The sequence below is a fragment of the Oryctolagus cuniculus genome, chromosome 10 (assembly GCF_051225735.1).
Source record: "Oryctolagus cuniculus isolate XC-2025 breed Fujian yellow rabbit chromosome 10, ASM5122573v1, whole genome shotgun sequence".
In the NCBI taxonomy this organism is placed as follows: domain Eukaryota; kingdom Metazoa; phylum Chordata; class Mammalia; order Lagomorpha; family Leporidae; genus Oryctolagus; species Oryctolagus cuniculus.
In genome coordinates this window covers 118,889,768-118,917,543 of record NC_142876.1, presented here as the reverse complement: position 1 = coordinate 118,917,543, position 27,776 = coordinate 118,889,768, and the positions used below count along the sequence as shown (strand labels likewise).

At 53.5% G+C, this 27,776-nt stretch overlaps 2 protein-coding genes and 1 long non-coding RNA gene across 8 annotated transcripts in view; 2 read left to right on the top strand and 1 right to left on the bottom strand.

Annotated features, from left to right (window-relative positions):
* Positions 1 to 9: 9 nt before the first annotated feature.
* On the top strand, positions 10 to 5,999 carry LOC149124454 (uncharacterized). The gene is made up of 2 exons (XR_016215086.1): positions 10 to 146; positions 5,764 to 5,999. It is a non-coding gene; the product is annotated as an uncharacterized LOC149124454 (long non-coding RNA).
* Positions 5,707 to 25,721, bottom strand: EMC3 (ER membrane protein complex subunit 3). 3 transcript variants are annotated; one of them, XM_008249930.5, is made up of 8 exons: positions 25,397 to 25,721; positions 18,911 to 18,968; positions 18,480 to 18,573; positions 16,563 to 16,667; positions 15,809 to 15,890; positions 13,303 to 13,382; positions 12,594 to 12,676; positions 5,707 to 6,721 (listed from the first exon to the last, which is right to left on the bottom strand). In XM_008249930.5, exons 1-8 carry the CDS (start codon positions 25,549 to 25,551, stop codon positions 6,593 to 6,595), a joined length of 786 nt encoding a protein of 261 aa, XP_008248152.1. In that variant the 5' UTR covers positions 25,552 to 25,721; the 3' UTR covers positions 5,707 to 6,592. The 3 variants fall into 3 exon arrangements, with proteins under 3 accessions (XP_008248152.1, XP_089162804.1, XP_089162803.1); XM_089306678.1 differs by lacking the exon at positions 25,397 to 25,721 and adding an exon at positions 19,069 to 19,433; XM_089306677.1 differs by lacking the exons at positions 12,594 to 12,676; positions 13,303 to 13,382.
* FANCD2 (FA complementation group D2) overlaps positions 25,702 to 27,776 on the top strand; it is a 78,638-nt gene continuing 76,563 nt past the window's right edge. For 2 of the 4 annotated variants that reach the window (XR_016215085.1, XM_008249931.5), the window contains exon 1: positions 25,769 to 25,971. The gene's annotated coding sequence lies outside the window, so the exon portion shown is untranslated. Of the gene's footprint in view, positions 25,972 to 27,776 lie in introns of all 4 variants that reach the window. The other 2 variants (XM_008249932.5, XR_016215084.1) reach the window with 2 other exon arrangements.

The window sequence follows — 27,776 nt, the reverse complement described above, 5'->3', positions numbered from 1 at the left end:
GGGTCCGTGGCAGTCAGCGCCCAGAGCAGTGCGTGGCTCTGCCTTCCGGCTGGCGGAATAAAAAAGGCAGAGCAGGCCGGAGCTGGGGAGGCCGCAGACCCTGCTCAGCACCACTGCCCTGCCCTGGGCTCACTGCACCGGCCAAGGTAAGCCCGCCACGTCCCCGGTGTCCGGACTCAGTCGGCCTCACGCCCCACCTGTTCCAGTACCAACCACCTGGCCCTTTTAAGAAGTGTTCTGTCCTGGTTGCTCCTCTTCCAGGCCAGCTCTCTGCTGTGGCCCGGGAGTGCAGTGGAGGATGGCCCAGGTGCTTGAGCCCTGCACCCCATGGGAGACCAGGAGGAAGCACCTGGCTCCTGGCTTCGGATCAGCGCAGTGCCCTTTCTCTCTCTCTCTCACTAATTCTGTCAAAAAAAAAAAAAAAAGTGTTTATTGGTTAATGATTGTGACAGCTGATTGAAACCAACCTCTCCATCCCCCGTTCCCTCTCGCTCCAGGTTCTCACTCCCTGCAAACAGTCCTTTCTAGCCCTTCCTAGTATTCCGGTCATTTCTTCTGATAAGCGTACACAGGTTGCTAAGTTTTTTTTTTTTTTTTCCGGTTTTGCGTTTTTTAAAACATACTACATTTTTCAAAAAACTTTTGTTTGGAAGGCAGGGAGAGATGGAGAGAGAGAGAGAGAGAGGGATAGAAGAGGGAGATGAGATACAGAGATGGAGAGAGAGAGAGAATGATATCTCCCGTCCACTCACTCAGTCCCCAAAAGCTTTGCCCCAGCTGGGCTGGAACCAGGAGCCCAGGTCTGAACCACTCTGCTCCCTGCGTGCGCATCAGGGGGAAGCTGGGACTGGGAGCCGAGCTGGGACTGGAACCGGCGTGGGCTGTGGGGTGGGGGTGCCCCAGGCTTCCTCTTAGCCACGGCCCCCGATTACCTCTTCCCGTGGATGCGGGAGAGAGTGGGCGCCTGTCTCTCGCAGGACTTGGTCCTTCTTCCCGTGCCGTCTTTGCATGTGTCGGTACTCTGCGTTTCCAGTACTGGGACCGTCTGTCAGTTGCTCAGGCTGCTTCAGGGCGTGAACTGGGAAGGTGACTCCCTCTCTGGAGGTTGTGTGTTGCCTACAGCGAGCACTCCTTGATTTTTTTTTCCCCACTTGCTAAATTTCCTAGGCATCTGTCACCGGCTGAGTCCCCTGGGTCTTTGCTGGAAGGGAAACACAGCATGAAGACCGGATTTCCTATGCAGACGAGAGGATCCACGGAGATCCTTGGAAGTCTGCCCCAGGAATAACCAATACGGTTTTTCAGTGAATGGCTTGGGGAGAATGCGGAGGGAGGAAAAACTGTTAGAACAGAGATTGATGGGACAGCAGCCAGCGCCACGGGGGCTGTTGGGAATCTTACTCACATAAACCCACTGCAGGAGGGCATTTCAATATACTGGGGGAATTTGAACATGGATCAGGTTGTGTCAGTGGAGCTGTGGGTTATGTTAAAAAAAAAAAAGGGGGGGGGGGGCGGCGCCGCGGCTCACTAGGCTAATCCCCCGCCTGCGGCGCCGGCACACCGGGTTCTAGTCCCGGTCGGGGTGCCGGATTCTGTCCCGGTTGCCCCTCTTCCAGGCCAGCTCTCTGCTATGGCCCAAGTGCTTGGGCCCTGCACCCCATGGGAGACCAGAAGCACCTGGCTCCTGGCTTTGGATCAGCGCGGTGCGCTGGCCACAGCACGCGGCGGCCATTGGAGGGAGAACCAATGTCCTGTCAAAAAAAAAAAAAAAAAAAGTATGTCTTGATGATGCCATTTATGTGTACACACCTTTTTCCAGCCGCACATTGGAGGCAACAGTCTGCATGTCTGTACTTCACACACACACACACACACACACACACACACACACACACACACCTTCACCTTGGGCCACCTGCAGGCTTGTCTCTGAGCAGCTGAGCCTGCGCGTGGTGCAGCCACTGACGGCGCCTGCTCAGCCCAGCCTGCTGCACCTGGGGTTCCTCGCTCTGCAGCGTGGACCTGGACACTTCCTGCCTGACCTTCTGATTACTTGTCAGTTTCTCTTTTCTCCCCTTCCTGCAATAAATACGTATGGAACACTCACTTTGTACATGAGGTGCGATTGAAAAACTAAGAGCAGCTGTTCTTCAGGGCAAAGCAGAAACGCCAGGTGCATGCATTGCTCGAGGGGCTGAGGGTGGGGGTGGGGCAGGGGACGCAGCCTGGGCCTGCAGGAAGTGATTTCTCTGTGGACTTCAAACACAGTGGGGTGTGGGTCAGTTCTGAGCAGGACCGGTCCAGAAATATGTTCCTTTCCATTTGGTTTCCATCCCGAATCCTTTTCCTGTCTGAACTTTTTTTTTAAAGATGTGTTTATATAAAAGGCAGAGTTAGAGGGAGAGACATATAGAGATCTTCCATCTGTTGGTTCATTCTCTGATAGGCTGCAGCTAGGCGGGTTGGAGCCAGGAGCCAGGAGCTTCCTCCGGGTCTCCCACATGGGTGCAGGGCCCAAGGACTTGGGTCATCCTCTACTGCTTTCCCAGGGCATAGCAGAGAGCGGGATGGGAAGAGAAGCAGCCAGGTTCCAAACTGGTGCCTGTGTGGGATGCTGATCGGCCTCGCCCACTACACCACAGCACCAGCCCCTGGCTGAGACTTCTTTAAAGTGCCAGACGGAGGGAGAGTAACATGTCAATCTGGAAATATTCCAGAAATCAGAATTATGAAACAGCTAACAGCGCCCAGTCTGGAGTCACACTTGGGTTCACATCGTGGCCTGGCTACTTCATGGCAAGTTACTAAACCTCTGTGTGCCTCAGTTTCCCTGTTGCCTCCATTGTTGGAGATGAGAGCTGGCCACAGTGCACCTGCTGAATACAGGGAGGATCGGGGGGAGCCTCGTTTGCCAGGCTTTGCAAAGTGGCTGCACTGCTGTGCTCGGAGAGGGGGAGGGTCTGCAGCAAAGCAACTTAGTGCAAGAAAGGAGTGAGTGACGTGTGGGCCTCCGTGCCGCCCACTCCCCGGACTGCAGCACCCTCTGGCTCTCACTCCCGCAGCCCCCGTCATTCCGTCCCCACCCAGCAGGGAATCCCTGCCCGCCAGTCCTTCCCCAGCGTCTGCCAGTCGAAGCTCCTCTGTCCTGGGCCCCACTGCCGCTTCCTCCCTGGCCCGGTTTCCTGGAGTAGGGTTACTCACTCTGACCTGTGCCCACGCTCTCTGCCCCCGCAAAGCGCCCCGCCCAAGCTCTGGGTACCACCTGCACTTGAGGGTCCTGCGGGGCTCGTTGGAAAGCTTTGGCTCTTGGACCTTGCATCATGGTCTATGGCAAGAAAGCCTGTTTCTCCGGTAGATTCCTTGGTCTTTCACATCTTGGTTGGGATGATGCCTCCACCAGGAGGCTTGGTTATACGACCAAGCCTTGGTTATCTCACACAGCTTGGTTAGATGACCCACAGGGCATCACACAGCCTCCCTGGGATCGCAGCGGTCAGATTGCCAGGTCTGTGAGTGAGTCCTGTTGGTGGGCAGTGCCTGCAGGGTCCGTCCGTTCCACGTTTATTGAAGGAGCAGTAAGGGAAGATAGCCGGTTGAGCCGCTGCTCGCGACACCTGCGTGGTTGCTGGAGCGCTGATCCGGGTCCCCGCTGCCGTTTGTGACCCTCTTTCTAGCAGTGTGCCTGGAAAGGCAGCAGAGGGTCACCCTCGTACTTGGGCCCTGGTCCTTTGGGGGAGACCCAGGGTATTCTGGCTCTGGGCTTTCGCCTGGCTGTTGTGGGCATCTGGGGAGAGAACCGGCAAGTGGAAGACCTTCTATCTCTCTCTCTATTGCTCTGCTTTTCAATTAAGTAAATAATCTTAATAACCATGAAGACGATAGGACCCAGCATGGCACCAGGCAGTGTAATAAGCTGCCCTCCCGGGAGCAGACGCTGCCTGCTTTGGGGAACATTCCAGTTTGGGTGATGAAATGGAAAAGCATTTTTTCTTGCCTTGCCTGGCACCCATGCCACCTTCTTCTGACCACAGCAGCCAGGCTTCCTTTGGGGACCCACCCCTGACCCCATCGTCAGTCCTTGGCATTTCCCTAGGGCGGATCATGAAGCTGCTGCCATTTGTCTATCACCCAAGCAGGCGCAACAGTGCAACCCTGACTTCCACTGGAATTTTAAGGGTGCCTTACTTCTCTCTTTGCTTTCTTTCTGAGGTAGAGTTAGAGTGAGGGAGACAGAAAGGTCTTCCGACCGTTGGTTCACTCCCCAAATGGCTGCAGTGGCCGGGGCTGGGCTGATCTGAAGCCAGGAGCCAGGAGTTACATCCAGATTTCCCAAGCACTTGGGCCATCTTCTACTGCTTCCCCAGGCACATCCGCAGGGAGCTGGATGGGAAGTGGAGCAGCCACTGGAACCAGGGCCCACATGGGACGCTGGCACTGCAGGGGGCAGCTTTACGGGCCCTGCCACAGTGCTGGCTCCTGAAAAATGTTTAAACTTAACTTTTTTGAGACAGAGAAAGAAATCTCTGATCAGCTAATTCACATCCCAAATGTGTGCAATGGCTGGGGCTGGGCCAGGGCTCAAGCCAGGAGCTGGGAACTCGGTCCAGGTCTCGCACATGTGTAGCAGGGGCCCAATTACCTGAGCCATCACCACTGCCTTGGAATCCACACGAGCAGGAAGCCAGAGACAGGAGCCAGCAGCCAAACCCTGGCAACTCCGTGTGGGCCCCGGGTCTGAACCGCTGTGGGAAATGCCCACCCTGCTGCTGGGCCTCGAGGACCTGCTGAGGCCCTGGAGCCCGCGTGCCTGCAGCGAGTGACCACTGGACACTGGGGTTCCAGGGCCAGTTACCTCCCTCAGTGGCTTACGTCAGGGTGAATTTCTGCCGCCTGCGACTGTGGTGTTCCTCACTTAGTCCTCACTTGCATCGTAAGCTTAGTGACCAAGCTGACCCTTGTCCCTCTGTTCCCTGCTGTCCCGAGTTGCGTCGTGCAGCCGACTGGATGCTTAGCTCTCCTCCGTAGGCGGGCTTGTTCAGTGCCTGCCCCAAACTGAACCACAGCCAACGCTGAGCAGCAGGCCCTGCTTCCTAAACGGGGGCTGGCGTGCTGGCTCGGGCAGCGGCTCCGGCACAGCTGGCTTTCCTGCGCAACTTGCTGGTGCCAAAGCTGTGTGTCTACTGCCAGCGCGCTGGGTCTGACCATTCGCACGTCGTACACCCAACTGTGCGACAAGGGGAGGAGCCGCATCCCGGGTGGATGACAGGCAGACGCCGCACGTGCTCTGGTGCCGCCCTGTGGGAGCGAGGGCGACGTCACCCCCACTACCGACTAGCTGGTGTTTCCGCCCCACCTGCGGTGCAGGCTGTCCCCGTCCTGCCTTCGGGGGTGCCGGGGTCGCGGGCACGTGCACCTGTGGCCGCCGCTGAGTGAGCTCCCCTTGCTTGGAAGCCCTTTTGCACGGAAGGCTTTTCGAGCCCTTGTGAGCCTTGGCTCCTTTAACGTGTGGTTTGGGGCAATCTCTGTTATTGTTAAGGGTCAGGGTGTCGAAACTCGGGTGTGCAGGACTCTGTCACTGCCCCCACCAGATACTGAGGTCCCAGGACCTCGGAAAAGGCTCTCTCCCGGGAGACCGGGCGGCACTGGCCCGGGAGAGGCCGCTGTCGGCAGAGGGCTGCCAGTAACCCACCAGAGGCAACACCGTCAGGGGCAGGGAGAGCAGAGGGTTTAATTGTAGAGTCGAGTGGTTCTTGATTACAGTGCTCAGCATGCAAATTACAGCCCTGTGACGCGGACAGGAATCCTGTGGGCCTCATCTCTGTCTGATCTGCCGGCTCTCCCTTCGGCCAGGGAGGCACAAACGCCCCCTTAGCTGCAAGCTGGGAAACGAGGTCTTTCTTTGAACTGAGACACACTCTGAGATGCCATCGGGTTTCACAGATTCTGGAGTTGGATCAAGACCCTGAATTACACAACCTGTCTGCGATGGCCCCAGAGGCACCTGGGAGCGCGCAGTGCCATGGGCTCATGGTTTCCCTGGACAGCACTGAGACGTGCGTGTGACGGCGCAGTGGGCCCTGGCCCGGGCGTTCACTCTCGAGCTGGTCTCAGTCAGGCTGGGCCACGTCCGCTCTCTACGCCAGCCTGCGGCTCAAGTGGACAGTACAGGGAGCCTGAGGCTGCTCGTCAGTAACTTCCACGTTTGCGGCAGTGAGAACGTGGTCCTCTTATGAAGCAAGTTAAGAATGCTAGAGGGAACTAAAGGTAAGGTGCTGTGGTTAGAAAGGGTGCGTGAACCCCGTGAGCTCACGCCGACGGTGCTGCTCCCGAGCCGAGTCGCAGATGCTCACGCAGCAGCCGGGCTCCCTCTGCCCGGCAGGCCTGGCGTCGCGGAAGGAACACTGAAAACACGGGCTCAGCCGCAGGTCGCCGGCGTGCTCCGGGTGCCTCCGGGCCCCAGCATGGGGGAGCCCCGCTCAGACAGAAGGAGCCCCGCCAGCCCGGCATCCTCTTTATTCCGAGGCTCCAGCTCCGACCCGTTACACGCTACGCACTACTTCAAGCTCCTGACCGCAACCCCACTCCGCCTTCAGAATATGGCGGTCTGCAGCTCCCTCTTGAACATGCCCTCCAAGTGGAGGTCTCTGGCCATGAGCTCTTCTTCCACGTCCTCCAGCGCCCACTGGTGATCGGTCAGCTCCAAGGCTTCCCACTCTGTCTGCAGAGGAAGGGCAGGGCAGAGCAGGGTGAGAAGGGCTTTGTCACCGACAGCCAGGACCGACCCTAGCCACCACCTCGAGGCCATTCTGTCCCAGCAGGGGGTGGGGGGTGCTGTGGCCTCCTACCCTCCCCCTCAACGCACAGAAAAGGGGGCCAAGGGCGCGGGGGCGTGACTATGTTCAAGGTTTTGCAGGGAACGGGACTCCAGAGCCCCAGTGTGGGACCTGTCAGCCCAGGCTCTCTGCGCGGCACCAGCCCTGGGGACACACGGGGACAAGTCAGAGCTCCGAGTCTGGGCTCTTTCATCAAGGACCTTCATCTGGTTTCAGCTGTGCAGGGTCAGAGAGGCTCTGATGGAAATGGCTGGGAACATCTCCAAAGGCCCTGAGAACATGTGCCCAACCTTATGTTCCGTACATGATGGCATTTCACTCCAGTCTGTGGGAGTCCAGGAATCTGGCACTCTGATGATTTCATCATTGGAAGAAAGACGTGGAGAGTGTAAACCAGAAAACTGCTTTGGCAAGTAGTCATTTGAATGGAAGCCATTCATAGATGGAACTGGCAACACTCCACAAGAGATTCTACTTCTTAAAGATAATATTAACCTAACTACTTCTGCCTCAAATTAGTGGGTCTTAAAAAATGAATTATGGGGGCTGGCACTGTGGCAGAGTGGATGAAGCCACCACCTACAGTGCAGGCATCCCATATGGGTGCCAGTTCGAGTTCCGGCTGCTCTACTTCCAATCCAGCTCTCTGCTGTGGCCTGGGAAAGCAGCAGAAGATGGCGCAAGTCCTTGGGTCCCTGCACCCGCGTGGGAGACCCGGAAGAAGCTCCTGCTCCTGGCTTTGGATCAGCGCAGCTCCAGCTGTTGCGGCCATTTACGGAGTGAACCAGCAGATGAAGACCTCTCTCACTCTCTCTCTCTAACTCTGCCTTTCAAATAAATAAATATATTAAAAAAAAAATTATGAGGGGCTGGTGCCGTGACTCACTTTGTTAATCCTCCATCTGTGGCGCCGGCATCCCAAGTGAGCGCTGGGTTCTAGTCCCAGTTGCCCCTCTTCCAGTTCAGCTCTCTGCTGTGGCCCGGGAAGGCAGTGGAGGGTGGCCCAGGTGCTTGGGCCCTGCACCCGCATGGGAGACCAGGAGAAGCACCTGGCTCCTGGCTTCGGATCGGGGAAGTGAACCAACAGAGGGAAGACCTTTCTCTCTCTCTCACTGTCTGTAACTCTACCTCTCAAAAAAATATTAAGAATTATGAAACTTAATATACAATACAAATGTTGGCTCATGCTATGTTTCTTTTTCTTAAAAAAAAAACAAAAAACAAAAAACTTGGGGCTGGCGCTGTAGGGTAGCAGGTTAATGCCCTGGCCTGAAGTGCCGGCATCCCATATTGACGCCAGTTCGAGACCTGGCTGCTCCACTTCCAATCCAGCTCTCTGCTGTGACCTGCGAAAGCAGCAGAAGATGGCCCAAGTCCTTGGACCCCTGCACCCGCGTGGGAGACCGGGAGGAAGCTCCTGGCTTCGGATCGGCACAGCTCTGGCCACTGCAGCCAATTGGGGAGTGAACTAGTAGATGGAAGACCTCTCTCTCTCTGCCTCTCCTCTCTCTGTGTAACTCTTTCAAATAAATAAATCTTTAAAAAAATTATTTGAAAATCGACACAAAGAGAGAAAGAATGAGATCTTCCATCTACTGGTTCACTCTCCAAACTGCTGTCCCAGCCAGGGCCCGGCCAGGCTGGAGCCAGGAGCCAGGAGCCAGGGAACCCATCCAGGTCTCCCACACAAGTGGCAGGAACCCAGGTACTTGATCAAGCCATTGTCTGCTGGTTTCCAGGTGTGTTAGCAGGAGCTGATTCAGAAGTGCAGTAACAGTGACTTGAGCCAGTGCTGTACTGGGATGCCAGGGTCCCGTGTGGTGGCTTAACACACTGTGGCACAACACTGGCCCTTCATGTTACTGCTTCATCCAAGTTTTCCTTTTAAAGTTGGCATTGTGCTGCAGTGGGGGGAGCCACCACTTGCCAGACCCGCATCCCGCACCGGAGCACATGTCATGTACGAATTTCTTTAATTTGTGGATTTGCTTGATTACTTTTTTTTGATTATAGAACTGTTTATTCTGCAATACTTTGTCATATGAATTGCATTTCTTTGGTAAAAATAAACTATAAACATTATAATAATCAGACTAGATACAAAAACTAAACATTTGTAAGTTGTTGCAACATAAGCAAAAAGACTGGAAACTGAGAAGTGGCTCCCTCGTGACTGGTCACCTGCTGGCGGTTATTCAAACGCAGGCTCACTTTTATGCTACAGCAGAAAGGACGGTAAGGAAGCAGTTTAATAAGGAGTTTCTTGAATCAGAAAGCATTCTTATACTTTCATTTAAAAATAGACAGCTTCTGATGACTTTAATTTTTTGACTGTTTTTGGCATTTCTTCAGTCTTCACTCTCACATTCTCGTACTGAAGTGCTGGTGCGTTCCTTTGAAGGCACCATGGTGTCTTCCTTATCTGAAACCAGGAGCTTCTTCTGGGTCTCCCACGTGGCTGCAGGAGCCCAAGGACTTGCGCCATCTTCTACTGCTTTCCCAGGTCACAGCAGAGAGCTGGATGGGAAGAGGAGCAGCTGGGACCAGAACCAGTGCCCATATGGGATGCCGGCACTGCAGGCCCGGCTTTTAACCCGCTGCACCATAGTGCTGGCTGTTGGGTTTATTTTTAGGCATTGTGGAGATACTTTTTTTCCCCCATGAGGGCTTTTACCTTTGGATTAGGCCTCTGTGGCTTAGCGGAGGGTCCACTCTTTCAGTGAATACCCCGAGGCGTGTGCTGGGTGTGGCAGGGGAGCTCTGTTAAGGCTCTAGGGTGTGGGAGTGTCCAGGGTGACACCCAAGTTCCCAAGTTGGGTGTGATAAATCTTTTTTTTTAATCAGAGGGGAGGTTTAATCTGCTCTGGTGGCACAGTCTCACGCTCACTCCTCCAAGGAGGCCAGTGCCGGGTCCTAGCCGCAGTGGGTATAATATTTGTCTGCACTGGCACAAGATCCACACACAGGATCCATGCAGTCCTCCATGTGAGCACGGATCCCGCCGCAGTGACCCTCAGCAGGGAATCGGGGAGCCCCGAGCGTGTGGAGCAGCCCACAGTGACTGCCCAGAGACCCAGCCTCACCCTGCGCCCTCAGACGCAGCCACAGCGTTTTCACGGTCCCAGCACACAAAGCTCCTAGTCATGAGCACCCAGCCCCCTGTCCTTTCTCCCAGCAGACACTGGCATCTCCTCTCGGCTGGATGCTGGGTGTGCAGACATGAGCTAGTGCAGCTGTTCCACATGTCCAGAACGGCACCCACCTCTCTAGGCCAGTTAAACACGCTGGTGCCGGTGGTCGGGAGAGAAACGTGTTCTCTCTTTTTCCCTGGAGGTTGGCAGGTGTACTGTCCCCCACAGGGTTCTTTTTTCTTTCTTTTCTTTTCTTTTCTTTTTTTTTTTTTTAACATTTTATTTACTTACTTGAGAGGTAGATTTACAGTGTGGGAAAGAGAGGAAAAGGTCTTCCACCCACTGGTTCACTTCCCAAAGAGGCACAATGGCCAGAACTGAGCCAATCTGAACCCAGGAGCCAGGAGTTTCTTCTGGGTCTCACACACAGGTACAGGGGCCCAAGCACCTGGACCTTTTTCTACTGCTTTCCCAGGCGATAGCAGAGAGCTGGATTGGAAGAGGAGCAGCCGGGACTAGAACCAGCGCCCACGTGGGATGCCAGCACTGCAGGCAGAGGATTAACCTACTGCGCCACAGCACTGGCCCCAGCCCCCACAGGGTTCTAAGCCAAATTGAGGGCAGGCTCTTCCTGGAGCTTTATTGCCCGTGGCTGGGGCTGCTGCATTCTGGTCTCACCTCACTCTCCAAAGGTGTTGCTGAGGCTCTCGCTGCTGGGGTCCCGAGTTGTGCTGTTCACACCCTCCACGTAGATCCGCTGTGTCCCTCTAATTTGCGTGGAGCTTCCCCTGCCGGTCTCTCCCCCACTCTACATGCCTTCTTAGAGTATCTCCCTAGACTAGAGCAGTACGTCCCTCCCTATTCCGCCGCCTTGGTATCTCTCCTTGCCTTTACTGTCTCACCCACACAGGCTTTCAGATCCGCTTCTCAATTTCCCTACCAAAGACGAGACTTTGACAGGGACTGTGTTGAATCTTTCGTTTGAGGAGCAGCACTATCTCAACACTGTTAACTCTTCCAAAACATGAACACGAACACCTTCTGTTTATTTTGGTCTCTGACTTTTCAGCATGGGCTGGCACTGTACTGCGCAGGTAAGCTGCCATCTGCAGAGTTGGCATCCCACAGGGGCACTGGTTCAAGTCCATGCTGCCCCACTTCCCAACCAGCTTCCTGCCAATACCCCAGGGAAAGCAGCAGAAACGGCCCAAGTGCTTGGGCCCCCGCCACCCACATAGGGGACCTAGAAGACGCTCCTGGCTCCTGCTTTGGTTTGGCCTAGCCCCAGCCATTGTAGGCATCTGGAGGGCGAAACAGCAGGTGGAAGATCTCTTTCTGTATCTCCTTATCTCTCTGTAACTCTCCCTGTCAAATAAATAAAATAAATCTTAAAAAAAAAGAATTTCTTTCAGCAATGTTTTGAAATCGTTAGTATACAAGTTTGGCTTTTCTTTTGTTAGATTTATTGCTAAATATTTTCTATGGGAGGGAGGGAGGAAGGGAAGGATTTCTTCCATCTGCCGCTTCACTCCTCAAATGGCCAGTATGGCCAGGACTGGGCCAGCGTGAAGCCAGGAGCTTCTTCTGGATCTCCCACATGTGTGCAGGGACCCAAGGATCTGGGCCACCCTCTGCTGCCTTCCCAGGTGCATGAGCATGGAGCTGCATCAGAAGTGGAGCAGCCAGGACTTGAACTGCTGCCCATGTGGCGCTGTGGACACTTAGGATAGTGTGCCCTGCAAAGAGAGCTGTGTTTCCTTCCTAATCCAGTATTTATTTTTCTTGCCTAACTGCCCTGGCTGGGACATCTAACACAATGTTACTTAGAAGTGGCACGAGCAGACATTCTTGTCTCGGTCATAGTCTCAGGGGAAAAACTCTGAGTTTCCAAGTATAACGTTAGCTGTGCGGTTTTCAGAGCTGTCCTTTATCAGGATGAGGAATTTCCCTTCTATGTCTAGTTTTTATCATGAAAGACTATTGAGGGGCGGGTGCTGTGGTGTAGCAGGTAAAGCTGCCGCCTGCAATGTCAGCGTCCCGTATGAGTGCTGGTTCGAGTCCTACCTGCTCCACTTCCAGTCCAGCTCTCTGCTATGGCCTGGGAAAGCAGTAGAAGATGGCCCAAGTCCTTGGGCCCTGCACCCATGTGTGAGACCTAGAAAAAGCTCCTGGCTTCAGATTGGCACAGCTCTGGCTGTAGTGGCCATTTGGGGCGTGAATCTGTGTGTGTGTGTCTCTCTAACTCTGTAACTGCCTTTCAAATAAATAATAAAAATAAATATTAAAACAATTGATTTTGCAGTACAAAAATTATATGGGATTTTACAAACTGCAGAGTCATGAAAAGGCTGTAAGTACTGATTTTTTGGATATAATTTATATTTCATGTCTACATTTTCCAAAAAGGATTAAAAGACTCCAAATGTTTACCTGGTATGTCGTTGGCTGGACTGTAGTCTGAGACTCAACTGAGCACTTAAAAATCAGTAAAAGCAAACAGAATCTCTAATTTACTTACTACATGATTTGTTTCAGGAACAAGTAACGTGTATTTTTGCCAACTGCAGGCTCAAACAGGGAACAGTGCCACACTACAGCTCTGAAGGCCAAGGGCAATGGGGCGCACCTTAAAGGCTTTGTTGGTGTCTGCAGGCATGGCCATGGCTGCTCCAGTCATCTGCTCTTGCATCATCCGTGACTGGTCAGCGGCTGCAAGGGAACACAGAGACGGGAGGGCTAGGGCTTGGCAAGAACGGGCGTCACGTGCAATTCTCGGTGCTCAGGGGTAGCTCACGGGCCCTGTCACCCACTGGCTATGTGACTCTGGCAAAGTCCCTTTATCTCTCTTAAAAATGGCAGTGGTAACAGCAGAGCTAACTGAAGGATGCACTCCCCTTTATTTCCAGTTTGTGTGTCCACGTATCTGGTCCAAGCGCCCTGCAGGTAAGGGATTAGGGTGCCTGCTTAGAGGAAACCACCTGGAGGACCAGCGTGGTCAGGTAACCCACGTGAGGTCCCGGTCACGAAAGACAGCCAGCACAAGCACCGGCAGGATCTAACTCACTCACTGACCAAACCGGCCTGCTCCCAGCTCCAGGGGACGGGCTCAGGCTGCTGCTCTGGGATCCCGCCCAAGAAGGGCTCAGGCTTTGGGGACTGCCAGGGAGAATGCAGATTTCCTGTCTGCGCCCTGGAATTCTCAGCTCTGCCAGCACACCTCAGACACGTAAGAACAAAGCAGTGCATGTGAGTGTGCTGGCAGACAGCATCACACGTGTGGTCTGCATGACCCAGCTATGCAGCTCTTTGCTCCTGAAACCCGACTTGCTTCTTACCGTTGTCTTGGCCCAGAATCAGAGAATAAATGCTCCGAAGCCCAAACACGTTGAGGAAGTACCAGGATGCAGAACTCACCCTGGCAAGGCAAAGGCAGACAGTGTGGGCTCCACACACTCTCACACCAGAGTTGTGCAGCATGCGTGAACAAGTTCCCTGGGACGGGCTTTATGAGACAACGCATAGCCAAGAAGGAAATACAGGTGAGAAGGTATTCTTCGGTATCCTTCCCGCGACAGAGGTATGCTAAATCAACACTGCCGGGGCCGGCGTCCTGGCAGAGCAGGTTCAGCCTCAGCTTGTGACAGCGGCATCCAATGTCAGAGAGCCGCCTCCAGTCCCTGCTGCCGATCCACTTCTCATCTAGCTCCTTGCTAACGCACCTGGGAAGGCAGTGAAAGATGGCCCTCGGGGGACACCAGGATGGCGTTCCTGACTCCTGGCTTCAGCCTGGCCAGCCCTGGCTATGGTGGCTATTTGGGGACTGAATCAGCAGATGGAAGATCTCTCTCTCTCTCTCTCTCTCTCTCTCTCTCTCTCTCTCTGTGGCTCAGAGACAGATGCCTGCTGTTTGAGATGCCATCAGAGATGTTAGCACCAGAGGCAACTTTCAGAAATCCTGGCAAAGCTGAGGGTGACACTGCTGGGCGAGCCTTCCAAGTTGTGGGCTTTACTCCTGAGGCTTCTCGCCCTGAACCCAAAAAAGAAATACGTGTGTATAAGACAAGCTAAAAGGAGTATGAAACATGACACACAGAAACACTGTACCCTTCATTCCAGCACTAGGGTCACAAAACAGCAGGAGTCTAAGGGCCTGTGAGCACGTGACACTGCTGACCCCCCTGCCACGGGAACTACACACAGGCTCCCGCCTACCCTCTGTCCACGTGAGCACGTCAGGCACACACTTACCCAGATGCCGAGAAAAGTTAAATGAGCTTTTCTCAAAGGAGAGTGGGGGTAGAAGTCTACTAGGAGCTCGCCATCCAGATAAGGTACAGCTTTTCTCCGCCAGCGGAGCTGTGTGTGGTGGAGCTGCACCCAGCATCTGGTCGACTGCCCCTCTGCTCTAACCGTAGCGGCTCAGGTTTACCATGGGTGACGCCCACGGCCCATTACTCTGCTTTGTGTCTGATTCCTTCTAACACCACGGCCGCCTGCAATGCCAGCATCCCATGTGGGGGCTGCTTTCAGTCCTGGCTGCTCCACTTCCAATGCAGCTTCCTGAAAATGCACCTGGGAAAGCAGCCGAGGATGGCAGTGCTTGGGCCCCAGTACCCACATGGGAGACCTGAACAAAGCTCCTGGCTTTGGCCTGGCTCAGTGCCAGCCACTGTGGCCATTCGGGGGGTGAACCAGCCTATAGAAGATCTCTCTCCTTTTCTCTCTGTAAAGCTGTCTTTCAAATAAATAATTTTTTTTTTTTGGAAGATTTTATCTATTTGAGAGGCAGAGTTACAGAGGGAGAGAAAGAGAGAAAGGTCCTCCATCTGGTGGTTCAATCCTCAAATGGCCGCAATGGCTGGAGCTGGGCTGATCTGAAGTCAAGACCCAGGCTGCCCTTCTTCCTGGTCTCCCACTCGGCTGCAGGGGCCCAAGCACCTGGGCCATCTTCTCCTGCTTTCCCAGGCCATAGCAGAGCTGGATCAGAAGTAGAGCAGCCGGGACAGGGGATTCTGCCATCGTCGTTAGAGGCTTATCTCATTATGCCACTATGCCACAGCACAAGCCCCTCAAATAAATAAAACTTAAAAAAAAAAAAAAGTTCCCATAATCCAGCCATGGCATCTTCAGAAGTTTTATTTTTTAATTTTTTAAAATTTTTTTGACAGGCAGAGTTAGACAGTGAGAGACAGAAAGGTCTTCCTTTTTCCGTTGGTTCACCCCCAAATGGCTGCCATGGCCGGCACTGCGCCGATCCGAAGCCAGGAGCCAGGTGCTTCCTCCTGGTCTCCCATGCGGGTGCAGGGCCCAAGCACTTAGGCCATCCTCCACTGCCTTCCCAGGCCACAGCAGAGAGCTGGACTGGAAGAGGAGCAACTGGGACAGAACCGGTGCCCCAACCGGGACTAGAACCCGGGGTTGCCAGCGCCGCAGGCGAAGGATTAGCCTAAGGCAGATTTGCAGAGAGAGAGACAGAGAGGTCTTCCTTTTGCTGATTCACTCCCCAAATGGCTGTAATGGCTGGAGCCGGGCTGATCTGAAGCCAGGAGCCAGGAGCTTTTTCTGGGTCTCCCATGTGGTGCAAGGGCCCGAGGACTTGGGCCATCCTCCACTGCCTTCCCATGCGCATTACTAGGGAGCTGGCCAGGACTTGAACCAGTGCCCATACAGGATGCCAGCACTGCAGGTGGTGGCTGTGCCTGCCACGCCACAGCACTGGCCCCTGGAAAAAAACTTTAAAAACCTATTCCACTGAAGGATGCAAACTGCACATCCTGTTGTTCAAGAGACACTGGTTTTAGACTTTGGCTTTGTTTTGATTAAGTAAAAGGAGGTTCTTACCAGGATGCATCCAAAGTGAGCAGTTCGATTCCTTGCTGCAGCATAGGCTTAAAACGGAGGGTCAGTGGAAACGGGACCTTGGCTGCAGAGAAGAAAGGAAAAATTCCTGCCTGCCCCAACTGCTTTATTTTTAGAGCAGTTGGAGCGTGAATGCCTGCGCTCCTTCCCTGAGGAGGTGGGAACTTGACTTGCAGAAAATGACTTCCCCGAGGAAACGTGCCACCATTCCCGAAGAAAAAGCCATCATACGTCTCTGCTCAGCGTCCCTCAGAACAGCAGCTTCTGGGCTGCTGAGCAAGCAGAGTCCAGTGCAGCTCCTTCCAGCGTGGACGAAGCCCTGCCCCAGCCGGCTCAACTGCGCGGGGACACACAGACCAAGAACCTGCTGCTGGTCTCAATGAAGAAGGTGAACTTACAAACCAACAGGCACAGGAGTCACCCCAGTACCTAGCAAATGAGGTCAAACAGCAAGAGGCTTCCCCAGCTGCTACTTAGCTACGACACTAGATCTGACAGAGCCATCACGCACGTCACTCATCTGAGTTTCTGTTACTAAAAAAGCATCCACATCCCAAACTTGGGAGTCTTTTGGAAGAAGAGCTACAAAATCACAGTGCATTAATTTTTTTTTGTTCAAAGAATATCATCAGCTTCCATAGAAACAAAAACCAAACGCGGGTCCTGGGTCATTAGGGTCTCAGAACAGACACGTGGGAAAGGGAGTAACTTGAGGCTGGCTGGGCCGGCTGCTTACTTGTGACAAAGCCTGAAAACGTCATGTTGATCCACCCACCGATGAGAATCATGGGGAGGACGTTGGTCACGTTGCCCTTCATCATGTCAGTGAGCATGGTGGGATCTGAGGCGAGAGCACAAGACACCGTGAGATTTCACCTCTGCTGGTAGAGACCTGCTCTGCTTTTTCTAGAAATTTTTTTATAAATGTTTAATGTATTTGATAAATACAATAATACAAGTTAATTGTAAAACAGAATTGAAGGACAGAACGTGTGAGGTAGACAGTTCTGAGCCTCGTCTACACTCTTCTGTGGGTTGCGTATCCTTCCACTTCTATGTACATACACAAACACACCACATATGGGGACAATGCTAACTATGCTGCTTCTTCGTCCTAAAACATTTACCATTTTGCAGGTGGTGCTGCCACACGGTACACTCCCTCTCTCAGTGTTGTGGGTGTCTGTGAGATGGCACCGATCCTGTCTGGGTGAACCTAGAGATGTTCACAACCTTTTTCTGCCAGTAAGTGATGCTGCCGACAGCTATGTGTCCATAACTCTTCCACGCTGACGTGTTTGTCGGAGGACTTCCAGGTAGGGGCATTTGTGAGTAACTGTGAGGGCAGGCTGTCCTGTGGTGAGGCCCCACCATTGGCACTCCCAGCAGTGGTGACAGTGACGACAGCAGGGGCGGCTGGGCTGCCGCTTGAGACCCTGCGTCCCACAGTACAGTGCTGGTTCCAGCCCAGCCGCTCTGCTTGGGAAGGCAGCAGAAGACAGCCCAAGTGATTGGGCCCCTGACAACCACAGAGCAGAGCAGGATGGAGCTCCTGGCCATCTGGGAAGTAAACCAACAGGTGGAAGATCTCTTCTCTCTGCCTCATGCTGCCTTTCAAATAAATAAAATAAATCTTAAAAAAATAACATACAAAAGTTATTTATTTGAAGGGCAGAGCCATAAAAAGAGAGACGGAGGGAGGGAGGGGTATCATCTATGCTCTGGTTCACTCCCCAGATGGCCACAACAGCCAGGCTGGGCCCCATGGAAGCTGAGCCAGGAACTCCACCCAGGTATCCCACATGGGTGTTGGTGACTCAAGGACGTGGGCCATCATCAGCTGCTTTCTCAGGCGCATTAGCAAGCAGCTGGAATGGAAGTGGAGCAGACAGGACTCTATCCACACCCTGATAAGGGATCCTGTGGCCCTTCCTCCTGTGCTACATACAATGCCAGCCACAGGTGGTCTTGTTTCAACTCCATGAATCATTAGTGGGGTCAAGTATGTCATTATGTACTTTTTGGCATTTTTCTTATAAGTTTTCTTAAAGACTCATTGAAATGAGCTCTGGGGCCCGTACATCGGTTTGAAAAGGATGTTCAAGCCACCTACAGACAGACAAGGGCACAACTCAGAGGAGAGGCAACGCAGGACAGTGCATCGCTTTGTTAGCGTGCTGCATTTTTCACAACAGGTATGAGTGCAAGTACAAATTCTGTTACAGCAGAAATTGCAGGGTGGACCAAATAACCAGGCTCAACAGGCACAGCTGCTGTGGTGAGCGTGGGCACCTCCTCCTCAGGCAGCAGCTGGGCAGCCCCAGGTGCTGGCACCAGGGCCCAGCCTGGTGGGAGCTGGGGCTGGAAAGCTAAGTGTGTCAGGGCCAATGGCTCCAGACTCCCCACTCCATGAGCCCACAGTCTATTTTCCCTAAATCTGTCTTAGACACTGGAGTTCCCAGATTTACCTGGAAAAGAGAAGCACACTGCCATAGCTCCCTATAGCAGATGACTTCTCAGGTCCCTTGGCTTAGCACCTTCTACCACTGAACATTCAAATAAAGCAACAGTGCCATGCCCACCCCCACCCCCACCCCCCAGCCCCCAGCCCCCAGCCCCCAGCCCCCGAGGGTGACAGACAGAACATACATACCAGTCATAGGAGAAGGGGGTACCACTTTCCTCTTTGTTTTCTTGAAAAATCCATCCTCTGGGTTGTTGAAGTAATATTTTCGAGTCAAGAAAGACTAGCATGAAGAGAAAAAGCTTTTTAAGTCCAAGAACTATGACACAGCAAATTGTCAAACGAGTCCCAGAGGTGTAGGCAGAGGCCCTTGGAAGACGCTGTTGCACTCCAAGCTGTCAGCCCACTTGGCAGCCGAGCTGACATTTTAGCTGAGTCACATTTAAAAACAATTTCTCAAGAAGGGTGAGGCCATGGTGACAGCCAACACCGCTGGGCCACAGCTTAATTACCGCGCTGCCAGCCTCTGGCTTTCCCCAAAGAGGCCCTTATAAAACATTCAGGTATCCGCTGTCCTCCACAGTGAATCGGGAGCTTTTTAATAAAAGATAAGTGAGTACCTGTTTGGGAATGTATTTTCCATTTTCCCTGAGGACTCGGCTCCGAATTAGGACTTGACTGAAAAACACAACCAAGACAATGAGAGTTTTAGAAGTGGGTCGCGAGAAGGGAGCGAGAGTGAAGGAGAAGGCCTATTGGGACACAACGGCAGGCCTACTTGGCAGCAGCTCGGCGTGAAAACTTTCCAAGATGCAAGTATCCGAGGACAATTCAGAAAGGTGTTTTTCAGAAGTGCCTGCGTTTCCGAATAAAGGCTGCTGATTTAGGACATTGCACTCAGCTTCTCCCGACAGGCCGAGTGAAAAGTACAGCAGCTGGACACTGCTCAGAGAGCTTGGGGGCAGCCGGAGCGGAAGGGCGAGGACACCCACGGGAACGTGGCAGCTAGGTGCAGAGCAGTGGAAACAGGACTGCTGGGAGTTCACGGGCAGCACACGGAAATCCCACCCAGGATTCAGATAGCAGCAAGCACTCGGTAAACATTTACTGAATTAGTACACGGAAGCATTTGGCGAAGAGTGCACAGTCGATCATTAGAGGGCGCAGGGTGACTGTGTTGCCAGGATACTAATGCTAAGCACAACAGAGATCAAAATACAATTTTTTCCTAGGTTTTGAAAAGTTGTTTAAAGGAGTGAGAAAAAGCTCTTAAGTCAATGGAAACCCTTCTTGAAAAGTGGGAATAAACGCAGAAGGACACAAGCAAACTGTACGCCTCCCTCCCTCCCCATCCAAGGGCTCCAGGTCCTCACATTCAACCAGACACCAACTGCAGATGGAAAATAACTGGGAAAAAACTGCGTGGTCTGAACACGTACAGACGGCCTTCACTCTCACGCAGTGCAGCATGACAGCACTGCATGGTACGCATGCTGCATCAGATGGGCAGTGCGGTGTGACAGCACTGTGCGGTACGCATGCTGCATCAGATGGGCAGTGCAGCATGACAGCACTGCACGGTACGCATGCTGCATCAGATGGGCAGTGCGGCATGACAGCACTGCACGGTACACATGCTGCATCAGATGGGCAGTGTGGCGTGACAGCACTGCACGGTACGCATGCTGCATCAGATGGGCAGTGCGGCATGACAGCACTGCACGGTACACATGCTGCATCAGATGGGCAGTGTGGCGTGACAGCACTGTGTGGTATGCATGCTGCATCAGATGGGCAGTGTGGCGTGACAGCACTGCACGGTACGCATGCTGCATCAGATGGGCAGTGCGGCGTGACAGCACTGCGTGGTACGCATGCTGCATCAGATGGGCAGTGTGGCGTGACAGCACTGCACGGTACGCACGCTGCATCAGATGGGCAGTGCGGCGTGACAGCACTGCACGGTACACATGCTGCATCAGATGGGCAGTGCAGCATGACAGCACTGCATGGTACGCATGCTGCATCAGATGGGTAAGGGACCGTGAGGATGTGCGAGGGGACTGGAGTGTCTGTGGATTTGGGCACCACAGGGGTCCTGGAGCCACTCCCCTCCGGATACGGAGGTGTCACAATGCGAAGTGACCTGCTCTGTGCAGCCAGCACCCTTGCAGCCTCCTCGCCGCACTGCACGTTCCAGCTGCTTCTCTATGGACTCCAGCCCAAAGTGCCTCAGGCCCTGTCTTCCTGAGGTCTGGTGCCCGCGGGTTCTCTCTTGGCCTCCTCATGCTGTACAGCTGACACAGGCCCATGGAAGGGATGTGGAGTACGTGGTGCCCGGTGAGCTAGTCTAAAGTGAAAGCATGGCTCTGTACTGATGCTGGTCTGTGCTAAGTGCAGACTGACAGGACAGGCTTACAGACTTTTATAATCTGACAGTGGCACAACATTCAAACAGTGCAATCAAAACATTTTACAACAGTATCAGGCTATAGATTGGAAATTACCAAGAGAAACCCCCCCAATGCACCCTTTACCACTGACCATTAGGAGGCACCAGGGCTAGACCAACGGGTACTGATTTCAGCATGCAGCTGCCTAGATGGGTTTGAGTCTTGTCTTTGCCACTTATTTATTTATTTTTAAAGATTTTAATTTATTTGAGAGGCAGAGTTAGAGAGACAGAGAAGTCTTTCATTCGCTGGTTCACTCTCCAAATGGTTGCAACGGCCAGAGCTGGATCAATCTGAAGCCAGGAGCCAGGAGCTTCTTCCAGGTCTCCCACATGGGTGCAGGGCCCAAGCACTTGGGCCATCCTCCACTGCTTTCGCAGGCCATAAGCAGGGAGCTGGATTCAAATTGGAGCAGCCAAGGCAAGAAATGGCACCCTTATGGTATGCCAGTGCCACAGGCGGAGGCTTAGCTTACTGTGCCATAGCACCAGCCCCTCAAATAAATAAATCTGCCACTTCCTAGCTAGGTGTTCTTTCGGCAGACCATTTTGAGTCTCTAAGCTTCCATTTGAACTCTGTGCAATAACTGATTGAGTCTTTCTTTGAACAAATACTTGTTTTGAAAAATTTCTTTAAAAAATTTATTTGAAAAGCAAAGAGACAATCTCTCTGTAACTCTTTCAGATAAATAAATCTAAAAAAAAAAAAAACAAAAACCTTCTAGTCAAAATGCAAATATCTCACCAAAGTCAGTCTAGTGAGGGGAAGAAATGTAATCACACGTTCACAGGAAGGAACACATGTGAAACCAGCTGCCACATCCTGGGCAGGAGTGGGAGGGTATCGTGGGAGTGTCTGACGGGCAGCCAGGTTGGAGACAAGTGTTGCTAAGGATGTGCGATTCCGCCGGAACCCTCAGGGCAGCTGGCGGGAACAGGGCCCTGCAGCAGCAGCACATGCTGCCGCGGACCTGAGGAGAGGCGCTCTGCCTGGGAGTGGAGAAAACCTGCTGAGGAAAAGCTTCTGCGTAGACAGGCTACACGAGGCAGCAGGGCTCCGCTGTATTGGGTAAGAGCCAAGTGGGGGTCGGTGCTGTGGGGCAGCGGGTAAAGCCGCTGCTTGTCGTACTGGCATCCCATATAGGCACTGTTCGAGTCCCGGCTGCTCCGCTTCCCATCCAGCTCCCTGCTAATGCGCTGAGAGTGCAGCGGAAGATGGTCCAAGTGCTTGGGCCCCTGCACCCACGTGGGAGACCCAGATGGAGCTCCTGGTACAACCCTGGCCATTGTGGCCATCTGGGAAATGAACCAGAAGATGGAAGGTATCTCTCTGTAACTCTGCCTTTCAAATAAATATTAAAAAAAAAAAAAAAAAAAAAAAAAAAAAAAACACGAAGAGAATAGCGAAGGGTTTTAAACTGAGGTGTTTTTTAAACATTATCACCTCCACAGTGATTTCCTGTATGCGCAGCGTATCGTAGGCTCTGCATTTGAGGCAGCTCCTGTTTTCCCTGTGTGTGACTCATCACTCGGACTCACACTCGTGGAGAGCAGGGTCCTGCCTGTGTCTTACTCTGAACCCCACAGCGTGCAGCAGTGAGGACACGCACTAGGGCTTCAAGAACTTGTTCACTTTATTAACCGAGGCCTTTTCCAGGCACTGAGGTGAACAGAAAATCAGCTAGGTCTCCTGGGTATGAACAGTTCTGTAGAACTGGAGTTGATCATTGAAATCCTGAAACCCTGACTCCTGGTGAGCTTCAGTCATCCTGTACCTGCCAATCCCTCCGCGTCTCCATCGGAAACCCACAGCCAGATTCTCTGTGGTCTGCAAATCTCACAGGAAGTTTCTGTGTGTTCTGATTTCCACGATAATCTGGAAGTAGTCCTTGTAGTGGTTACAAGGGTAGAGCTTTGGCAATCTGCAAGTGAGACATTTTCTCAGAACAAAGTTTCAGTTTTGAAGTCGGTGCTTTTAAGTCCAGGTTCCCACACTGCTAAGGTTCTGTGACTGTCATTTTTGAGTCCAGGCTTCGTTTGAGAACCACTTTCTGTACACCTCTGTGTCTCCAAACCTGGTCTAATCCATTCGTGTATTTTCCATTTTGGGTTTAATATAGTGCTTAGTAGAGCATTTTGGGGTCAGCACTGGGGCACAGCAGGTGAAGCTGCCACCTGTGGTGCCAGGATCTCCTAAGAGCGGTTGCTGGAGTCCCGGGTGCTGCCCTTCCGATGCAGGTCCTTGCTAACGCACCTGGGAAGGCAGCTGAGGAGGGTTCAGGTGCTTGGGCCTCTGCCACCCATGCGGAGGCCCAGATGGAGCTGCAGGCTCATGGCTTTGGCATGGACCTGCCCCGGCTGTTGTGGCCATTTGTGGAGAGAACCAGCTGGTAGATCTCTCCGTCCCCCCTCTTTCAAATTAAAACTTCAAAATGAAGTGAAAAAAGAACATTTTATTTAAGTTACCAGACAGTAAAATTTTAATAATTTAAGAAACCAGGCTGGCGCCGCAGCTCACTAGGCTAATCCTCCACCTTATGGCGCCGGCACACCGGGTTCTAGTCCCGGTTGGGGTGCCAGATTCTGTCCCGGTTGCCGCTCTTCCAGGCCAGCTCTCTGCTGTGGCCAGGGAGTGCAGTGGAGGATGGCCCAGGTGCTTGGGCCCTGCACCCCATGGGAGACCAGGAGGAGCACCTGGCTCCTGCCATCAGATCAGCGCGGTGCACCGGCCGTGGCGGCCATTGGAGGGTGAACCAATGGCAAAGGAAGACCTTTCTGTCTGTCTCTCTCTCTCTCACTGTCCACTCTGCCTGTCAAAAAAAATCAAAAAATAAAATAAAAATAAATAAAAATTAAAAGAAACCATTCTATTTTGTGACCACTCAGGCTAAAAGAAATGTATACTGTAGTTAGACGTTTACAGCTGAAAGACACCTTTTGCCCTGGAGTTGGGCTGTTTTAGAACACATGGCACTTGACCCAAGTTCAAATGATGCTCAAGAGAATTTTCTGTAAAGCAGTGCTTTTCCGGGGGTGGTCCTGCCCTCTAGGGGAACTCTGTCAGATGATGGGGCGGGGGAGAGCTGCCACCTAACTGTCAATCATTACTGGTGAGGGATCTTAGCATCCCTGAATGCTGCAAACAGCGTGAAGCACACAGAGCATTCCACGCCCCACACTGCCTTGGAAGATCTCAGCAAAGCACACTATCCGAGCCTCAGACCCACGCTTGCACTTTGGGGGAGGGGCCCATTTTTTATATGTACTATAATAACAACTTTCAGGCATCAGTGAATGGTCAATGTTTGCTTCCCTCCACTTGGCATCTCTCTGTAGCCTGCCTTTCTACAGCTCCAGGGAGCTGCCTTTGGTCACTCCTAATACTGATGTCACAGACAAATAATCAAGTGGCCTCTGTGGTGTACTGCAAAGAGCCCTAGACTCGGAGACCAGAAGATGAGATGCCTGGACCCACGTCGTAGTCCCTGGGTTCAATACCCAGCTAAGGCCCCGGACCTGGCTTCCAGCTAATTCAGATCCTGGGAGGCAGAGGGCACGGCCTTCCTGCCACCCACGTGGGAGACCCCAGCTGAGTCCCTGACCCCCCTCCCTGGTGAGGGCACCTGGGCAGTAAGCCAGCAGCTGGGGGGGCATGCTCTCTTGCAAATAAATACATTCTACAGAAAACACAGATTCCTGAACGTCACTGGGTGTGCTGACGAGGCCTCTTCAAGCCTCGGTTTCTACAGTTAACAACAGCACTGAGCTTACAGAGCTGCTGTGAGTTTTACATATTTAATAAAACTGAAAGGATCCGGCAGTGTTCCCGAGACTCAGTGTCCCCTTCCAGCAGCACTTGTGCTGTTACACACTGAACGTTTCGCCTATTTAGCTTTTTCCTGCCTCCATATTTTGAATGTAGAGGAATTTCTGAGTTAGGGAAATCCAGTATTACTCGCCACAAAATGTAACTGTTAAAAAAATAAATATGATAAAAACATTAAGTTTCAACCTGCCAATGTCAGGTTCTAAGGCCTGGCTTGCTCTCTGTTAAAATGTGAGATCAGCAGGTGACAGGCAGTGGTCAAGCATATAGGAGCAGACGGTCCCTGAAAATAATCCCCAGGGGCCGGACATAATCACTCCGAGGAACAGCGAGGGGCGCAAGTCCAGATCCCCAGTTCCCGGCTCCGCAGACAGGTGCTGCAACGAAGCTACGGCGAAGCCGCTGCCTCCCCCTTCGGAGCGGAAGAGAGAATCACAGCCCCGACACGGCCAGGGACACCGGCCGAGCTTGCAAGCGCGCTTCACTCGGCACCTCGGCCTGCTCCCGCCGTCAGCCGGGGCGGGCGTCCCGGACACTACAGGCGGACGTCCGGCCAGGGCAGGGCAGGCCCTCCGCTCGAGAGGCCGGGACGCGGGCTGCGCCGCCAGCGCGCCCGACACTGCCCGTGCTGGGGGCCCTACGGGCATCACCCATCCAACCCCCACGCCCGCACGGTTATCGTCCCACGTGCACTGGACGACGGCGGGACGCCGGGGTAACGGTCCAGGCCGCTCGGCCAGCGGGCGCGCGGCGCGACCCGAGCGAGGCAACGCGACAGACCCGCAAGGTCACGGGGCGGTCGGGTCGGCAGGGCAGGGGGCCGCTGACCTGTCGGACACTTGTTCCTGGGTGAGCTTCTTGTCGCTCTGCAGCAGGATGGACACGTAGTGGCGGATCATGCCCACGAAGAAAGTGATGATAACGATGGGCAGGACCACCCAAAGGCGGATGTTGGAGTCGAGCAGCAGCTCCGGCCCCGCCATCCTACCTGAAAGCCGGCTCCCGGCCTCGGGTGGCCGGCTTGCTCTTCTCCGGGGTGCAAAGTTCCCTCTCGGGGTGCGGGCCTGCTCACGCCCCTCGGCCCGTCAGGCACGGATCTCCGTGCCAGCCTCGGGCCTCGCGCGCCGCCTCCAGAGGGACCCCGAGGCGGCCCACTTCCGGCGCGCAGTTTTGACGTCACGACCCGGCGCGCATCGCTAACGTAAGAGCGACGTCGCGGCTGGCGGGAAAAGTCGATAGCGGAGGGCGGTGACGGCTTCGCCGAGGGTGAGTGAAGCGGCAGCGGTCGTCTGTCCAGGCCCCGCGGCCAGGTCTGGAGGCCCGAGCGGGCCCAGCCAACCCTCTGGGGCGACGCACCCCGACCTCGGCGCCCTCGTCTGCCCCGACTTGGAATAGCCCCTCAGGTACTGCGCTGTGTCGTTAAGATGACGAAAGGCTGTGGCCCTCCCCGGTGCCCAGATGCCCTGGCCCGGGCGTTCGCCTCGTCTTCGCCCTTTTCGGCCTCTCGCGACGCCTGGTGGGGTCGCACGTCGCGGCGTGCCTCGAGGTCGGGCGGTCCAGACCTGCCTTAGGTTTTACGTTTGCAGGGTGGACGATAGCGGTTACACACCATCAGTGGAGGCGAGGGGGAGAGTAAAAGCTCAGAACAGAATGCCCGATACGTCATAAGTTAACTTATTAAATTATTAGTGTAATCAGGAATGGTGACACTGTTAGGTCAGGAAGCTTATGGAAAACAGAATTTTTATCAAGGGGTTTGTTTTGGTGGAGAAATAAAAAAAAATAGTTTTCCGCAGGCCCGTGTTTTGGCTCAGCGAGTTCCTGCCGCTGGCGCCTCCGTCGAAGGCCCGCCTGCTCCACTCCGGCCGCCTCCCTGCTAATCCGCTGGTGAAATGGCGGGCTTGGCCCGAGTGCGTGGGCTCCGCCACCCACGGAGGAAGCTCCTGGCTGGGGCCTGGCCCAGCTCCAGCCCCTGGGCCGTCTGGGGAGTGAACCAGCAGAAGGAAGATCGGTCACTCTGTCTCTGTAACTCTGCCTTTCAAGTAAATAAATCTTAATAATGATGCTTCACATGTTTCCTGAGCTGTTTTTATTATTTTTTTTAAAAAAGATTTATTTGTATATTTGAAAGGCAGCGATACAGAGAGAAGGAGAGAGAAGCCTTCCTTCCATTCGTTGGTTCGCTCCCCAAATGGTCACAACAGTTGGGGCTGTGCCAGGCTACAGCCAGGAGCCAGGAGCTTCTTCCCAGTCTCCCACGTGGGTGCAGGGACCCAAGGGCTTGGGCCATCTGCTGCTTTCCCAGGCACAATAGCAGGGAACTGTATAGAAAGTGGAGCAGCCAGGGTTTGCAGCTGCATCCATACGAGATGCTGGTGCGGCAGGCGGAGGCTCAACCTTCTGTGCCACAGCACCAGCTCCACCATTTCTTTGCTTAATAAATTTCATTTATTATTTATTTGAAAAGCAGAAAGAGAGAGAGAGAAACACAGAGGTCATCCATCCCCTGGTTCACTCCCTAAATGCGCTGCTACTGGTCCAGCCTGCAGCCAGGAGCTGGGAACTCAATCCAGGTTTCCCACAGGGGAGGCAGGACCCAATCACCTGCTGCTCCCTAGGTGCACATGAGCAGGAGGTGGGAGGGGGGAGCAGAGCCAGGAATCATCCCCAGGCACTCCATTATGGGAAGCCACTGTCCTAAGCAGCATCTTACTGCTGCCCCAGTTGCCCACCAGATGGTAGAAAACTGTTTTCTTTTTGAAAATTTATTTATTTGAGCGGCAGAGTTAAAGAGAGAGATACACAGAGCGAGATCTTCCATCTGCTAGTTTACTGCCCAGATGGCCACACAGCCAGGGCTGGGCCAGGGCAAAGCCGGGAGGCTCTTCTGTGTCTCCCACGAGTTGTAGTGGCCCAAGCACTTGGGCCATCCCTCATTGCTTTCCCGGGCACCATAGCAGAGAGCCGGGTTGGAAGTGGAGCAGCCAGGACTTGAACTGGCACCCATAAGGGATGCTGGTGTCACAGGTGGTGGCTTTACCTGCTGCACCACAGTGTCAGCCCTTTCCCCCCCACCCCGAATTTTGAAATCCATGCATATGTACATCAGAGATCTGCAAAAAATTCATAAGAACATTTTTTGAGAAAACTATATATGGATTTAGAAAACATTTTGAAACAAAACATCTTTTAATTCCATTTTTCCACT